Here is a 16575-nt window from a genome sequence, read left to right as displayed (position 1 = left end):
TGATGCAAGAGCCATGAATTGTTGGTGAAAAGTTCAGGTCGTCTAACTTTTTCACCCAGCCTTTTCAGCACTTCCAAATAGTCAACTTGGTTAACTGTTTGTCCAGTTGGTACAAATTCATAATGAATAATCCCTCTGATATCAAAAAAGGTTAGCAACACTATTTTGATTCTTGATTTGGACTGATGGAACCTTTTGGTTGTGGAGAATTGGCTGACTTCCATTGTGCACTCTGACGCTTTGTTTCAGGGTCCTATTGGTACACCCGTGTTTCATCACCAGTGATAACACGGCACAAAACATCATCTTGTCTCTCCAAAAGGTCTTCGCAAACTTCGACTCTCCTTTGCTTTTCTCATTGGTGAGATCTTTTGGAACCATTTTTGCACACACCTTTCTCATTTCAAGATTTTCAGTTAAGATTTTCCTAACTGCTTCTCTATCGATATTTACTTGGTCTGCTATGCTTCTCTCAGTTAGTCGATGATTTTGATGCACAATTTGACGAATTTTTGCAATGTTTTCGTTAGTTCTGCTCGTTACTGGCCGTCCTGACCTCTCTTCATCAGTGACGTGTTCTCTCCCCTCAGAAAAATGTTTAATCCATTTGTACACTGCCGTTTTCTTCATGGCATTACCCCCATAAACTTGGACTAACATATCCCTGATTTCACTTCCACTCTTGCCAAGTTTAACAGGAAATTTAATGTTTATTCATTGTTCTAATGCAAACTCAGACATTCTCACGATGGCACACAAGAACACGCAACAATAATAATGAACACCACTCAGCAAGACACTGCCACACATTAACACAAACACAGCTGTGAGACACTGATATACCAAGGCTATGAAACCTGACTGAGCTGTTTGGACAATGCTGCCAATGTAAGTGCATGATGGCAAGTTTGCGAACTTAATTATCATACCTCATATGTAGCATCTAAAACAAAAATATATAAATAATAATAAAAACCAAGCTCATAGATACAGAGAACTTACTGGTGGTTGCAAGGCGGGGGAGGGGGAAGGAGGGAGAGACAAAATTGGTGGAGGGGGTCAAAAGGTACAAACTTCCATTTATAAAATAAATGAGTCATGAGGATGTAATGTATAATATTGTGACTATGGTTAATAATACTGTATTGCATATTTGAAAGTTGCTAAGAGAGTAAGGTCCTCATCACAAGAAAAATATTTTGTAACTAGGTATGGTGTTGGATGTTAAGTAGACTTATTGTAGTGATCATTTCACAATATATACAAATATCAAATCATTATATTTATACATGTGAAACTACATGGTACATGTCAATTATACCTCAATAAAAAATTATACTTCAATTAAAAGAATCAAAAAAGATCTCTTTTGTCTGATTATACACATATATAATCATACACATAATAATATGATTATAATTATTTAAAACAAACCTATAGAAATGGAAGACTAGCCGGAAATACACCAAAGGGCTAACAGAGGATGAGATACATACATTTCCCCTTTCTGTTCTATAATTCAAAAAGTTTCATATAGGTAAAAACCTTAAATGAAAAAAAAGCTTTTAATATTTAAAAATGTTTAAAGCAAAGCAGATTCCCTCCTGACCTAGGTGTTTCTTCACATCACTTCATGTCGCAGTAGCCACACAGAGAAATGATACACTAAACAGTTATTGGGCATTTTTTTTCTATTTATTTACATATATTTATTGAGTACTATTTAAGTGCAGGGCACTGTCTTAGATATTGAGGATATGAGGTGAAATGGGATAATAGCTATAATACTGAAAAGTATTATAATGCAGAAAAAGTCTCTGCCCTCATGGAACTTACTCTCTAGTGGGGAACACAGCTAATAGATAAGTAAACAAACAAAAATGTAGACATTGATAGTGTGGTGCAAAGAATTAAAATACCTATTACATTATGGGTAATATAATAAAGAATAGCATTTTTAGATTGGGAAACCAGAGAAGTCTCAAAAAACATGAGATTGATTTGAGCTAATTTATAAGAATGAATAAGAATCATTGGGACGATAAAGAGAACCAAAGCCAAGAGCCCGAGCAAACATTAATGTGCCCAGTTTGAGGAACTGAAAGAGCCATTGTGTCTGGGAAGTACTGAGTGAGGGAGTGGCATGAGGTGAAGACACTGCCCCTTCCCTCAGGAACTTGTGGTGAAATAGACAGACACCACAGTTCCTGACACTTCTCTTTTGGCATAAACCTTCAGAAGACTTCAAATTCATAATATTCTGCAGAGCAGAAATGTCAGAACTTTTTAAAAAGAAGTCTCCATTTTTTTCCCTATATAGTTTCCTCACCAAAGAGATTGCATGGCAATGTTAGCCTCAGAGAGGAAGCAGATATTAATGCATATTTCATAGAACCAGACCATGCTAAGAAATCCAAATTGATCTCCAAAAATCAAGGCTTACTTATCTTTCCCAAACTCAGATTTCCCAGGTCCAGTTCAAAGTAGATAGCCATTGAGCCACTTAGGAAAATGTCCTCGGACTTTAGCAGAGATGATCTGAGGCGTTTCCTCCACCGTGGTTACTGGGGGAGCAATACATGGAAGACTCTCCCTCCTACTGAAGATCTCTTTTGTCTAATGAGTATTTTCCACGTATGTCTTCAAAACTGTGAAGAAGAAATCAAAAGCACAATTTTTTTTTTTACCAGTCTTCTAAAAACACTCCTATTTCTCCAATAATCTTGACCACTGCTCAGGGAAATGTAAACCTAACGCCAAATATAGTCTCCAAATTCCTCTCTCTCCTTCCTCATTTTCAAGACCATCAGCTCCTTGGTTCTCCATTTTTGAACAACAATCTTTTTTGTATTCTTGCAGTACAAATCTGCTTAAGCATTAACTCAGGACTTTAAATATTATTTCTCATGGTTGAACAATACTTGTCTTTTCACAAGATGGAATCTACACACTAACCCCGGATGTGCTAATAGCAACCTCATTGTTAAGATAAAAAATGACCACCATTCAGCATAATCATAACTACATTGACCTTAGTACTTTATATATACCAGAACGTGATCCCAAAAATTTTATAGCAACTTCTGGGGCATTTAGTAGGATCTACAATTTAATTTATTCTATTTTAATGGCATACACATAAATGTACATAACATTTTCTAGAAGGGTGTCAAAAGCTAAATTATAAAGTGATATCTGGTCTAAAATTACCTGAAGTTTAAAAGTCACAAGAAAAAAAAAATCATTATTTTTTATAATAAGGAGCTGAAAATTGTCCCTATTATTTCATGCTTATTTAATGTTCACAAGCAGTAATGCCTAACACAAAGGGTGGTCAAATATATAACTAACTACGTATTATAAAACACAGTTCTTTATTTTATTTCATAAAACTTTAACAGTGATATAGAAGTCTAGGCTAGAAGAACCAACACATAGGGGCACTATTCCTCTGAAGAAGTGAGATTTGCATGCTTTTAGCAAAATATTTTTCAGTATTATAGCTATTATCCCATTTCTTTCAAATCTTTCAAAAATTTAGTTTAAAGCATGAGACCTTTACTTTCCTATATGTACCAATTCAGTCAAACCCAATTATTTCCTGATTTCCCAAATAAAACATATTTACCCTGAATGCCCTCCCCACTCATTTTATCCCTAAGGAAATTTTATCTATTGTTCAAAGTCTATCTCAAGTACTACTTCCTTTAAAAAGCAGCATGGTGTAATGCTTCAGAGTGTGGGTCCAGGCTCTGCCAGGTTCCAGAATCCTTGCTTTCAAATCTTGGCCTACCATTTTCCAAATAAATAGCCTTGAGCAGGACAATCGACCTCTCCATGCTGTTCTCTCCTTTCTAAGATGGGGATAATAATAATTCTTATTACTTCTATGGCTATAAATAATAAATGAGTTAGGCTACGTAAAGTTTTTAGAAATTGTAAATATTCAAAAAATGTTAGCTATTATTTATGTAGCTCTTAATGATAAATTCAACAACACGTAATATCTTTTCTTTGATTTATTCATTCAACAGAGTGTTAGGCACTGCTAAGAGATAAAAAGTATTAGAACCCTAATGTAAAGGAACTCACTGCCTAGTAAACAGACATACAAACTGATCATTTACACTGTAATCAATGTTTTGTTTGAGCATTATTTCTTAAAGTATGGTCTGAGGACTATTTGAAACAGAAATACCTGGTGTTATTGCTGAAATGTAGATTCATGGACTCCACTCCAGACCTAATAAATCAATCTCTGGGGTAGGGCAAGCAGGTATTGTTAGGCATCCAACATTTTGAGAACCACAATATTAGAAATATAAAGAGGGTGCTTTGAAAACTCAGAGAAGGAAACCCTCGGGTATTTATCTTACTAGTTTTATTAATATTATGCATATTTGTCTTACTCTCCTCTTAGATTAAAATAAATTCCCTGAAGTCTGGTATTTTACTCTTAAGTAAAATTACATTGAATACCCTGACAGAGTATTTGTCTGAATAGAGTGTCATGAATTTAACACATTTTACATTTTGGAAGATATTAAATGTCTGTATGTTCTGTACTCAATAGCATGCTGTTGTCAGTTTATCACATACTCTTCAAATTTTCCGTAGTGCCTGATATTGTGGTCAACACCTCCTTAAACCCCTTCCTATTCTTGGTTTCCAAGAAATTGCACTTTTCTAACGTCCTGCTCCCTTTTTGTTTGCTTTATGCCAGCTTCACTACTTTTTAGCTGATACTTTGGGCAACTTACTAGACACTCTGAGCCTCAGATTTTCAATGATAAAATGGGGATAATGGAGATAAAAGGAAGATAACACCTCCAATTCAGGTCTGACCTTGGACCTTTACTCTTTAATCTCAGCATTCTTCCTTGATGATTTCATCTAGACTCTTAATTTCACCAATTATTTTTTGCAGGTGACTCAACATGTCAAGAGAGAATTCAAAAAAATTAAATTTTTTTTTTAAAAGAATTCATTTTCCCCCTTCCAAATCAATTTTCCCACCTGCTAAATCACCTAGCTTCAAAATCTCCGTGGGCCTTGAATTCGTCTTCTTCACTGCCCGGTCAGTAGCCACTAAGTAGTTAAATTTTGCTGACTACACTAACAGAGGTCTGGAAAGAGGAAGCTAAGGGGATGAGATAGGGTAGCCAGTATAAATTACTAGGACTCAGAAGTTTGCAAGGGTGCCTGGGGCAAATCCTTTGAAAAGATTTACCAGTCCAGCCCTCCTGGGCAACACCCTTCCCCACCTCCACCCCCCACACACACACACACACTCCAATTTTTCTTCTGGTTTGAACCTTTCCTCATCAACACTGATATTTCGACTTCTCTTGCCTACCAGTCCCTTTCTTTCTATTTTCCTAATTAAGGTCCTCACAACCCTTCAGATGGATATTATCACAGCCTCTTATTTAGATGGAGAAAGTAGATAGGGAAGCTATCTTCTAAACCTGAGCTTCCTAATTGGTGGGCCTCTTGATCCCCTTAGCCCTTGGGATGGCCAGAGGCCCCAAACAATTGCCTCCAGCTCTTAGCAGCTCACTGGGGCTCCAGATCCCATCCAATTTACTGTAGTGTTAGGTAAAAATATTATCATTTCCTATGTGTGTTATGGTGTGAAAAAAGTTGGGAAGCACTGCTACTAAATTAATCTAAGTACAGAGCTGATGTATTACATATTCCTCCATAAAACTTTCACAAATGACTGCTCGTTTTCTACCAAGTAAAGTCTAAGCTGCTTGTTTAGGCACTGCAGAAAGCACTGTAGTCTCACATCAACCTACCTGCCCAGTTCTGCCTCTCACTAATGCCTTCCACTCCAGCCCATCTGGACCACTCCCCCTTTTCTCTTATCACAAGTGTGCCCTTCTCCTCACCTAGGGTATTTCCCATCTTCAGGTGAAATTCATTTGTCTTACTCATCCTTCAAGATCCAGTGACCATGTCACCTGCTTTATAAACACAACATTCCTATTTCCTACAGCAAGAGCTGCTCTTCCTTAGTCTGAACTCACACAGCATCTGTTTGAGCTCTGATGGTGCTTACTGTATGTAGTCTGTCTTGTGCAATGAAGATGAATATACTTTATAACTTCTAACTACCAGTACTCAAGTACAGGGTCTTGCTTTTGCCTCCACCCCAGTACCTAACACATTGCCTTGCATTGAATTATTGAATTAAATAATTTTAAAGTTTATAGTGCATTTCTGATAACACCATATCAGCCAATTTCAAGAAATAAAATCATGTAACAATAACAGCTACAATAGAAAGCTACAAAATAAACAGAGGTTTTAAGGCAGTGCCCAGAATGCAAATAGAAGAACCAAACATTTACATTAGAATGTGTAACAGTGATTTTCAATTGAGAAAGGTCTAAATAGTGAATATTCTTCCTTATTGCAGATCCAAGAGAAACCCTGAAAACTGCCACTGTAAGTCATATAAAAATATACAAATGGAAAGGCTGTTTCCCTGATGACAAGTAAACAAATCCTGAGTCTGTCTTTAACTTCCAACTCTGCGGTGTTGCTGCCTGTACCTGCTCCCCGAAGAATGGAAAACTTCAGAAGCCCCCAGTATTCCGCAGGAAAGAGGCACAGAATTCTAAGTTCAGGATAAGGAGGAGGAAGGGGCAAATCCTCTACCTGAGATACAATGTACGATCACAGAAAGGAAACTCCTTGCAATGGTAAAAGACTGCTGACAAAACGGAGGAGTTGAAAAAATGTTTTTGTATCTAAGTGAAGCAGCAGCAGATCCCATGATCTCCAAATTGTCACACTCACTAGCAGAGTGAGTGAAACACTTCCTGGTGTCCCTGGCTGTCAGAATAGGAGTAAAATGGAGAGGTGGGGCTTCAAAGCGCCAGTGATTTCTTAGTCCCATTTCCATGACAAGTATTCGAACAACCTATTTATAGTAAGTAGCTGTTTGAAATAATGAAATTGGACCACCAATAGTGGTCTTCCTCCCTGAATCTTCTTTCAAATCTGCCATCACACCATAATTCAGGTGACCCATGAGATCAATATCGTTATGCCACTCCTCTCTGAAAGAGTCAGATCTCTTCTTTCCTTACAGAAAAAAGTCCAAATTTAATCTGTCAACAAAGGACTCTACATTCTGGCCACAAGCTACCTTTTATCCTTTGTCTCTCTGCCTATCATTTCATGCTTCCTTTTTTCTATTCATTTAATTTTACAAAACATTTTCTGACAACCTAGTATGAATAAGGCCCTGTGAAGTATACCCTTAAGAAACTTTTAACTATATATAATTTTATTTAGCAAACATTTTTGAGCATCAATGTATCAAATACTGTGTTACAGATTAATATAAAGAAACAAGATTCAGTCCTGCTCTCTAGCCGTTTAGATACATAATTCCCCTTTGTGAATTCTCAGTCCAGTAAAATGACTATAAACATGTGTTTTTGTTCATCCAGGCCTTTAAACAGACTTTTTCCTGCCTGAAATATCCTCCCTCCTTCCTTTTCAAAAACCCAATTCAAAATCTACCTCTGACCCCCTTGCCAAAGGCCTTCTAGTAACTTCCACTAGGACTTACTAGTGTCAGAGATACTTTTAACATTTATATATCATGTTTTCCCAGCAAAGGCATGTAAGTGTATTTCAAAAATGGAGTGGTTAAAATTGTCAGAAGGTAGAAGAGGATCTTAAACTATTCTGTATTCCCCACAGTACCTAGCAGAGTATGATGTACAAAGATATTCAATATATATCTTGATTTGTAATCAGTGAAAAATAATTTATAAATTTGTGAGATTTTATTGAAATAAGTGACGTTAAGAGAGTAAATTTAAAGGGCAATGGTATTCCTGCAACAGTGTTTATCTCCAGTGGTGAGATTATTATTGTTGTTTATGTGGATGGTACCAAAGACATGACAATTTGATTAAAATAAATAAATAAGCCTTAATTAGGCATTCAGAACTTTTACCCTATGAGGTATCTACCTATTCTAACCAGTAAACACATTGACTAAACAATCAGTTCCCTAGTCTTAATCATACCAAATGAAATGATCAAATCAATTTTCTGAAACTGCAGAGAAGAATCAGATGCTAAACAATGGTGACACCATCAAGAATAACATGTATATTATGAAATCCATTCTAAAACAATCTGTTAGCCTTAGCTTTCACATTAATAATAAATGCTTAGGAAAAATAACCCAAGAACATTTCTTGGTGATGGGCCAGTAGAGTCATGTTTGTATTTAGAAAGTTCAAGAATTCTATTAGGTTAACAGTATACTCAAAATCCAGGTGATATGGCATATCCACTCAAATATAGTCTTCTGGTTGCATTTACTATTTAAAAATCCCATTTCTAATAGTTATTTCATTAACCTCCAACATATCCTGTGCTATAAACCTAATAATTTCTCCACTTAATAACCAATATTTTTAGTAAATATTATTTTACAGTTTTCAATCCTTTCTTGTATGAATATTTGTTATGTGGTGTATATGACTTAAAATAGGAATTTGATTGAATGAGATTTTATTTTTATTATTTATTTTTATTTTTTAAAGATTTTACTGGGGAATTAGGGGGGAAACAGCATTGGGGAATCGAGGAAGAGGAACAGACAAGTTGCTGTCCTTTTGTTCTTCAGTCTAGTTGTGGAGGACATCACTTCACTGGCCCATGTTGGTATTGTGAGCATTGTGCTCTTTCCGGCTGAGGCAGATCGGTCACCGGCCATTGGACGGCAGCTCACGCCGGCTCATGGCAGCTTACACTGGCTCATGGCAGCAGCCAGCCACTCACAGTAGCTTACGGCAGCACACTGCAGCCCCACTGCAGCCGTCGCTGCCGCCTCACGGCAGCCCAGCTCCAGATTGAGCTGTTCACCATCTTAGCTGTAGAGGGCACAGCGTCACTGGCCCATGTGGGATCTGAACCAGCAGACCTGCTGCTCAGAGCTCGCACTCCCAAGCCAACTCTTAACCAACAAGCCACTCAGCCGGCCCAAATGAGATTTTAACATTTAGAAGGCAACAAGGCAAACATGCAGTCCATCTAAGGAATACCAAATTCCTTATAGTGTTGTTTATAAATATGTCCAATATGATTGCTTATATTGGCAAGATATACATATAATAGACTGAATTACCTGTATGACTAAAAAATGGGTGCTGTGATTTTTTTAATCGTTTTTGTTTTTTTTGTTTTTTTATTGGGGAATTGGGGGGATGGGAACAGTGCTGGGGAATTGGGGGCAGGGGAACAGACAAGTTGCTGTCCTTTTGTTCTTCAGTCTAGTTGTGGAGGGCATTGCTTCACTGGCCCAAGTTGGCACCATCATTGCGCTCTTCCCAGGCAAGGCAGATCAGTCGCCAGCTTCTGGACGGCTGCTCACTGCATCTGCTGGCCGCTCACACTGGCTGCTGGCTACACACAGTAGCCCATGGCAACCGACTGCCACAGAGGCTGCAGCCTACGCCGTCGCCGGCAACTCATGGCAGCCCAGCTCCAGGTTGAGCTGCTGTTCAGCATCTTAGCTGTGGAGGGCAGTGTCACTGGCCCTCATATGTGGGATCCGAACCGGGGCCCTCTGGCGTCCCAAGCCAGTTCTTAACCATCGCGCCACTCGGCCGGCCCGCTGTGATTTTTTAAAATCTGATTATCACATATAATTATATAACATTTTGAAAATTTTCAATAAAATAATAGCAGTACCTTTCATCAAAGGATTTTTTAAGCTATATAATTATTAGATATCCACTAGTCCAAATTCAATTTCTGATCTATAATAGTATTGAAATGAGTTACCAGGGTCACCTTCTTTAGCTAATCTCATTACTTCTGGACTGCTAATATTTATCCCATACCCCACAGCCGTTAAGGCTTCTGAATATAATTTATTAACTGAAACACTGATATGATTATATTTTAAAAAAAGGTCAACTCTTACAAGGTTCTGGTTAGTAATTTCTGGTTTTTATTTTACCACAAGAAAATAATTTTAAATGTATAACTTTTATTAGCCATGTATAACTGATAGTGAAAATAATCAAATGGTAATATTAAATAGCAACAGCACAGTTACAGTTTATTACATGTTGAGAAACTGGACAAATCACCTTTAAGTTTTAAATTTTTTTATAATACTGACCATGAAAAACATTTTCAGATTATCTCTAAAGCTATCAGCAATTTAAACAAAATATTCTAAAAGAAAAAGTGCAATATTGTTAAACATTATCAAATTAACTAATTGAACCCTCTTTTAGAAGTTGAAGAAAGGCTAGATTTAGGGGAAAAAAATGAATCTATATGTAACTTAAGTAATTAACACTTTTATAAAATCTGCCAAATAGTTGACCCTCAAAAGAAAAGCTACAAACTTCATATTAACATCCGATTTAAAGCCCCTTTTAAATCTAGAAAAGAAATTCAAGGAGTTTCCCCTTCTTGTGTTTAAGGTATACATTTTCTTCAACAACTAGAAAGCTTTCAGAGCATAAATGTCATTCTTTCACTACAACAATGGGTTTAAATTCTCAGCTTATTTTAAGTATAAAATTTTATCTGTGCAGTTTGTTTGCAATTAGTGTAAACCTCTGTCTCAGCAGCTCTCTTTTTTGTATTAGAAAGTTTTCAATAGTATTGGCTTCTTTGAAGAGTCCATCTAGCTCGTCAATATAAGATGCATCTACTGCTGCTCTCTCACTAAAGGGGGGAAAAAGTTTTACATTAAACTAAATAGTTACAACACAACTATAAATAGTCTAAACACACTATCATAGTGATGTTCTTTATTGTGCTGTGTTTGTTAGCTATTTCATTTAAATAGCTTTGTACATCAGAAAGCCTCAGTAATTTCCACTCTTCAACAAAAGTTAAATTAATTCCACAAACATTTTTGATTACTCAAAGTCTCCTGACACAGATTATGTATCATATAGATTATAATTCTAATATTAAACTATATACAGTCACGCTTTACTTAATGATGGGGATATGTTGCGATTTTGCCATTTTGTGAACATCACAGAGTGCACTTACACAAACCTAGATGGTACAGCCCACTACACACCCAAGCTATAGTGTATAGTCTATAGCAGCGGTTCTCAACCTTTCACAGGAGTCGCCTAAGACCATCGGAAAACACATATTTTCGATGGTCTTAGGAACCGAGACACCGCTCCTCTATCCGACTCCAGGCCCACATGCAGATACACCCACATACGAGTACCTGGCGACTCCTGTGAAAGGGTCATTCGGCCCCCAAAGGGGTCGCGACCCACAGGTTGAGAACTGCTGGTCTATAGCTTCTAGGCTACAAACCTGTACAGCATGTTATTGTCCTGAATACTGAAGGCAATTGTAACAAAAAGGTAAGCATTTATCTAAACAGAGAAATGATAAAATACAGTGTAAAATATTAGAAAATGGTACACCTGTATAGGGCACTTACCATGAATGGAGCTTACAGAACTGGAAGTTGCTCTGGGTGAGTGGTGAGTGAAAATGAAGGCCTAGGACTTTACTGTACACTGCTGTAGGCTTTATAAAACTGTCCCACAAGCCCTCCCCCTGCTTCCTGATAGTATCAGAAATAGAACATCGAAGCTGTCAACGCTGCTCCATGAGCAGGGATGTGATTTAGGCTGATTGGAAATATGGAGGAGAAACTGGCTGGGTAAGGCATAGATCACCATAAAAGTGACTGTCAGGATAGAGTGAAAGGTGGCTTGAGGATCAGTAGGAATAAGAAGTCAAGATGGAGAGGAAAAGGAAAATCGGGGATTGTCATGGCAATGTGGCTTGCCCATTGTATGTTGGAAGAGTAGGCATATTAAGGAACTTTGTGTATTAAAAAAAAAAAAAGAGGGTATTTAACATGGAAAGGGTATAGAACTGAGGACTCAATATTTCGATTTTGGAAATTTCTTTTTGGTTCCATTGACTTTATCTGGCACAAAGGGCTCTCTCCGACAGCCCTGAATTGATGGAAGAAATAAAACTTATCTGTTCTTTACATCATTACAACCTGAAAATATTTCCAAAGTAGAGGAACAGGCTGGCTCCACACTACCACAGAAAGATTTTACTAAAGCTGCAGTGGAACTTAATACTTGTTAAGGTAGCACTTGCAGAATTGTGTCCTTGTACAGGATATCAGGTCCTCAACAAAGAATTCTGAAGGCCATCAACCTAGATCACGTAAGGCCTCTGAATACATACTGCCTGGGGAACAGGCTTCCTCTGTGCTGAAACAGATCAGTAGCTGACTGATTGGGATGTAATTAGTGCGCTCAAAATTGAGGGGCCATGGGTGACAGAGCATCTATTGCCAAGCCCCCCCCCCCAGATACTACTCCCATTAGAGAAAAAAAATTCCTCTAGAACCACAAATCCTTCCATTTTTTACAGGAAATTCAGCTCCATTATAATCCTATGGGACCACCATCAAATCTGCGGTCTGTTGACTGAAACTTCATTATATGTGGTGCACGACTCTACATTATTTTAACAGCCACACAAACCATTATTCAAAGAGAATGACTGTCTAATACTTTAAAAAAGCACCTTATAAAACATGATAATCTCAGGCCAATAAAATATTTAAATTCAGTCTTCAAATATATACAGATATTTAAATATTTCATAAATATATTTGTTTTGTCTTTAATATTACTCTATTATTAACTTCACCAGATGGTATTTTTCTCAGAGGATTGTTTCATAAAATTTTAAATGTTATATTATCTAATTAGAGACCAAAATATGTCCAGCCTAGTACTAGTTTTGCTAATAGCAAAACAAAAGATGTTTAATGGAAAAGTTGGAGTTATTCTTTGAGAATAACCAGCCAATCTATTTTAAGAAATTGAGGTAGAATAAAAAAAAATTCCAAAATTATAATTACTGGATAGGTTCCACAGCCACTGAACTAAAGTTAGCATCATGGAATTTCCAGAAGAAAAGTTCTATTTCTAAGATAAAGACCCAAGAGAATATACTATAAGTACTTACCTTAAGATCTTTGCATATGAAGACATCATTAGATTAATGTCCTTGCTCATAGCTATTAAAAAAAATCAGAGTTAAGTTGTGAAATATAACAAACCTTCTTTATTACAAAATAAATGTATAGAAATATAAGCAAGCATTTTATATACCACCATTCAAATCTTTCTCCAGGGCTTCATCTTTATAAAATAGTCCAGAGCTTTCAGAGAAAGAGGAATCTGATTTTCCAAGAGAGGACAGTTGTGGACTATCTGGCATTTGAGGCTAATATAAGAAAGTAAACAGGTAAACAGTCAACAAGATCCTTAGGACATATACATTCTGTTAAAAACAAAAAAAGCAAACATGCTAGATATTATATGTTCCTGTGTCCTAGTCATTTGAAATTTTATTACCAAGTAAACTTTTAGTCCCAACAAGCACCCTGTTCAATATACTAAATTTTATTCTGATTTTTTTTATTAGACTTTGAATATGGTATTAACCACCAATGAAAAAGTTTCCTGTATCTTGAACCAGTAGATATATCCACAGCAATATAGCAAAACTTTCATTCAGACAATAGCCAAATGCTTGAAAATTTTTGCAAGATAACGTCATTTTTAAGTGAGCAAATAAAGTCCCAAATGCAAACAGACCAATTGGTGTGGATAGTGAAGAAGGTCAGGATACAGTGTTCTTTAAAAAAATCAGCAACTCCAGTACCTAAGAATCCTATTTATTATACCAAAATAATTAAAGTCCTAGATATCATAAAGATATGAACCCACTACTGTCTCTAGATCACAAATTACAACAAAGAAACCTCCCAAATCTTTCTTGGAGGCTTTCTCATATGCTTAGTAAAAAAGCTGCCGGAGTTAACATAGCTCCTGCTGGGCCAATCCCAGCTCTAGGAATATAAAAACTTAAATTCCATTTATCAGTAGAACTTGCTTGAATGGAAGAAATTTGAGAAGTGTATAAAATAAAAGATTAAGGCTCCAGTAGCAATAGTGATTTACCTCCAACTCTCGTGATCTCTTGCAATTTCTAGTATCAGGTTTTATAAGGTGATTTTCCATCATATTCTAGAGGCAAGCACTGCAAAATTTAGAGTAATGAGAAATTTAAGTAAAAACTCCATGCTACAAATCTCTTAAATCCTTCCCTTTCCATTCCTACTGTCACTGTTAATTCCAGCTTTCATTATCTGTCACTTACCTAAACTACTCAATTTCTTCCTTCTCTATTTCATCCCATCAACTGCTATTCGGGTAGTCTTTCAAAACTCTAATAACCATATTCACTTAATTTTTCAAAACCCTAAGTACTGCATTCCCTTATCTCAAAATTTTTCCCTTTCTCATTGTTCCAGAATAAGTTCATCTATCCAAAGTCCTGCATCACCTGGAGCCAACCTACCATCCCCATGATTTTCATCTATTCCCTTTACAAACAGTAAGCCAAATTAGTCTCTGGCACTTCTGCCTTGTTTCAGGATTCACTTAAGATTCTTCTACCTTCACAATATCTTAATGTTGAAATTGACCTTAATAGTTCATCTAAACCAATTTCATATTTTACAGACGTGAAAATAGGGGCAGAGATAGTCGACCAAGTTCAAACAAGCAAAACTGGATCAGGTTAGAACCAAGATGTCTTCTAGCCTGAGGTTACTTCCACTGTAGTATCTTACATTCATATAGCATCAAATTTTACTTTTAAATTACTTTCCTGTAAGTTCTAATGGCAATTTACCTAGGAGTCTGAAAGATTAAATTTCAAGTTAAAGAAAACATGTTGAAACCTAGAATGGTATAGTCTCTACATCTTAAAAGACAAGGAGTCCTGTCTACACTCACGTTTTCAATTTACTTGGCTTGTATTTTCAGAAACTATGCTAACCTGGATAATTGTAATTAATCTGTTTGATTAGTCATATATAATATTCATATATATATATATATATATATATATATATATATGACAAAGACAGCAACAATAAATATTTAGTAAATTCTGTATAATGCTTCTACATTCCTGTCAGTACCTTTCTAGTACATCAGTTTAAAGGCCATAAATGGTAATATGCAGAAAACACTACACATGCACTGTAATGCTCGCTTTGCCTTGGGAAGTTTGAAAATGTTTCAGAAAAGCCAGCAGGAGAGCTGATGTCTTCTCCCTTTTTCTCTTCTCTCCTGAGTAATTGCATGTGCACGTACGTCAAATTAAAACTTTTAAAATTAGATAATTCTGTTTCCGTAAAAAAGTAACTTTTCTGTCACCAACTTAGGGCCTCAGAAGAATCCTGATCAAGAGACTGGGCCTTGTCCTATGACAAACACCATTCACAGCCACTTGACCCCAGCTATGCAACCTAAGGCGTTGGTGACCTAGTCATTACCAAGCACCACCCTTTTGCCTTATACAACGTTTTTTCTTCTAGTCTCCTCTGTCTCAACACCGTCTCAGTCCCGGCCATGTCACCCATCTTGTTTCTCACTTTCCACCTCCGTCTCGTTTCCTCCCTACTTGTGATTCAGTCCCTCTAGAAACCCTGAGGAAGAATGCATCCTCTCTCACTGCCTTCTTCCACATTCTCACAGAGGAACACCCCTCGAGCCCAACCCCAACACCAGTCTACTACACAGTGGTGTAGTCGGCACCTTCCTCTTCAGTGAAAGCGCTGGAATGAAGAGGGCGGGCGAGCACGAGTGCGCAGACTCCGCGTGGGACGGCGGACGGCGTCAGCGCGCACTGATCACGTAACGCAACTGCGCAGCCTCCCAGAGCCCGCCCGCTTGTTGGGCCTGGGATGCTTCCGAGCTGCTAGGAGAGGCGGCTGTCTGGTCTGCTTTCTTTCTCATCTTCCCTTCGACTTGGAATCTGTGTGAAACAAAAATCTCTCCCCGCCACCCAGTGTGTGTTTGGGGAAGAAGGGGAAAATCTGAGATGGGTCTCTAAAAAGAACACGGAAGACTTGCCGGAGCAAGGCCAAACTGTGTCCCAGCTGCTTGGAATCTCAGTAGAGGAACACAGAATAGTACGCCCACCATCACTTTCCAGTCAAGTTACATCCTATTCCACATGGTTTGTGTGAAGGAAGAGTTTATACCTGAGTTTCCCTGGCCTGCAAGCAAGATTTCTAAATAAGAGCCTCCATTCCTTATCCTCTTTTTCTTTGTTGCACACCCTTTTAAGATTTCTGTCTGGGTGTATCAACAAGTTTAGTCTTAATTGGCAGCTTTAGACTTAATGGACAGCTTTCAAAAACTATTTTGTAACATTCATGACCCACATACTTGAAGCTTAGCCTCACTGGGTTCTTTAAATAATATGGTGACTTTGACCTGCCTAATTAGCTGATATGGAAGAAAAAAAGGATATCAGCTCATAAAACAAAGGTCAAAAACACCTCCCCTCCCATAAATTCCAAGTACACAATCTTTTTTTTTTTTTTTAAGATTTTTATTGGGGAATTGGGGGGAGGGGAACAGTGCTGGGGAATTGGGGGAAGGGGAACAGACAAGTTGCTGTCGTTTTTGTTCTTCAGTCTAGTTG

At 37.3% G+C, this 16575-nt stretch overlaps 1 protein-coding gene across 6 annotated transcripts in view; it reads right to left on the bottom strand.

Moving 5' to 3' along the window:
• Window positions 1–2660: 2660 nt before the first annotated feature.
• TEX12 (testis expressed 12) overlaps window positions 2661–16575 on the bottom strand; it is a 71330-nt gene continuing 57415 nt past the window's right edge. The window contains exons 1-5 of one of the 6 annotated variants that reach the window (XM_019653654.1): window positions 15662–16458; window positions 14034–14112; window positions 13179–13293; window positions 13033–13084; window positions 2661–3854 (exon numbers count right to left, since the gene is read on the bottom strand). In XM_019653654.1, the coding sequence (XP_019509199.1) occupies window positions 3692–3854; window positions 13033–13084; window positions 13179–13293; window positions 14034–14096 (393 nt within the window). In that variant the 5' untranslated portion in view covers window positions 14097–14112; window positions 15662–16458 and the 3' untranslated portion in view covers window positions 2661–3691. Of the gene's footprint in view, window positions 3855–9775; window positions 10723–13032; window positions 13085–13178; window positions 13294–14033; window positions 14113–15661; window positions 16459–16575 lie in introns of those variants that run through there. The other 5 variants (XM_019653656.1, XM_019653653.1, XM_019653658.1 and 2 more) reach the window with 5 other exon arrangements.

The sequence above is a fragment of the Hipposideros armiger genome, unplaced genomic scaffold (assembly GCF_001890085.2).
Source record: "Hipposideros armiger isolate ML-2016 unplaced genomic scaffold, ASM189008v1 scaffold_204, whole genome shotgun sequence".
Classification (NCBI taxonomy): domain Eukaryota; kingdom Metazoa; phylum Chordata; class Mammalia; order Chiroptera; family Hipposideridae; genus Hipposideros; species Hipposideros armiger.
This window is presented reverse-complemented; position numbering and strand designations above follow the sequence as displayed.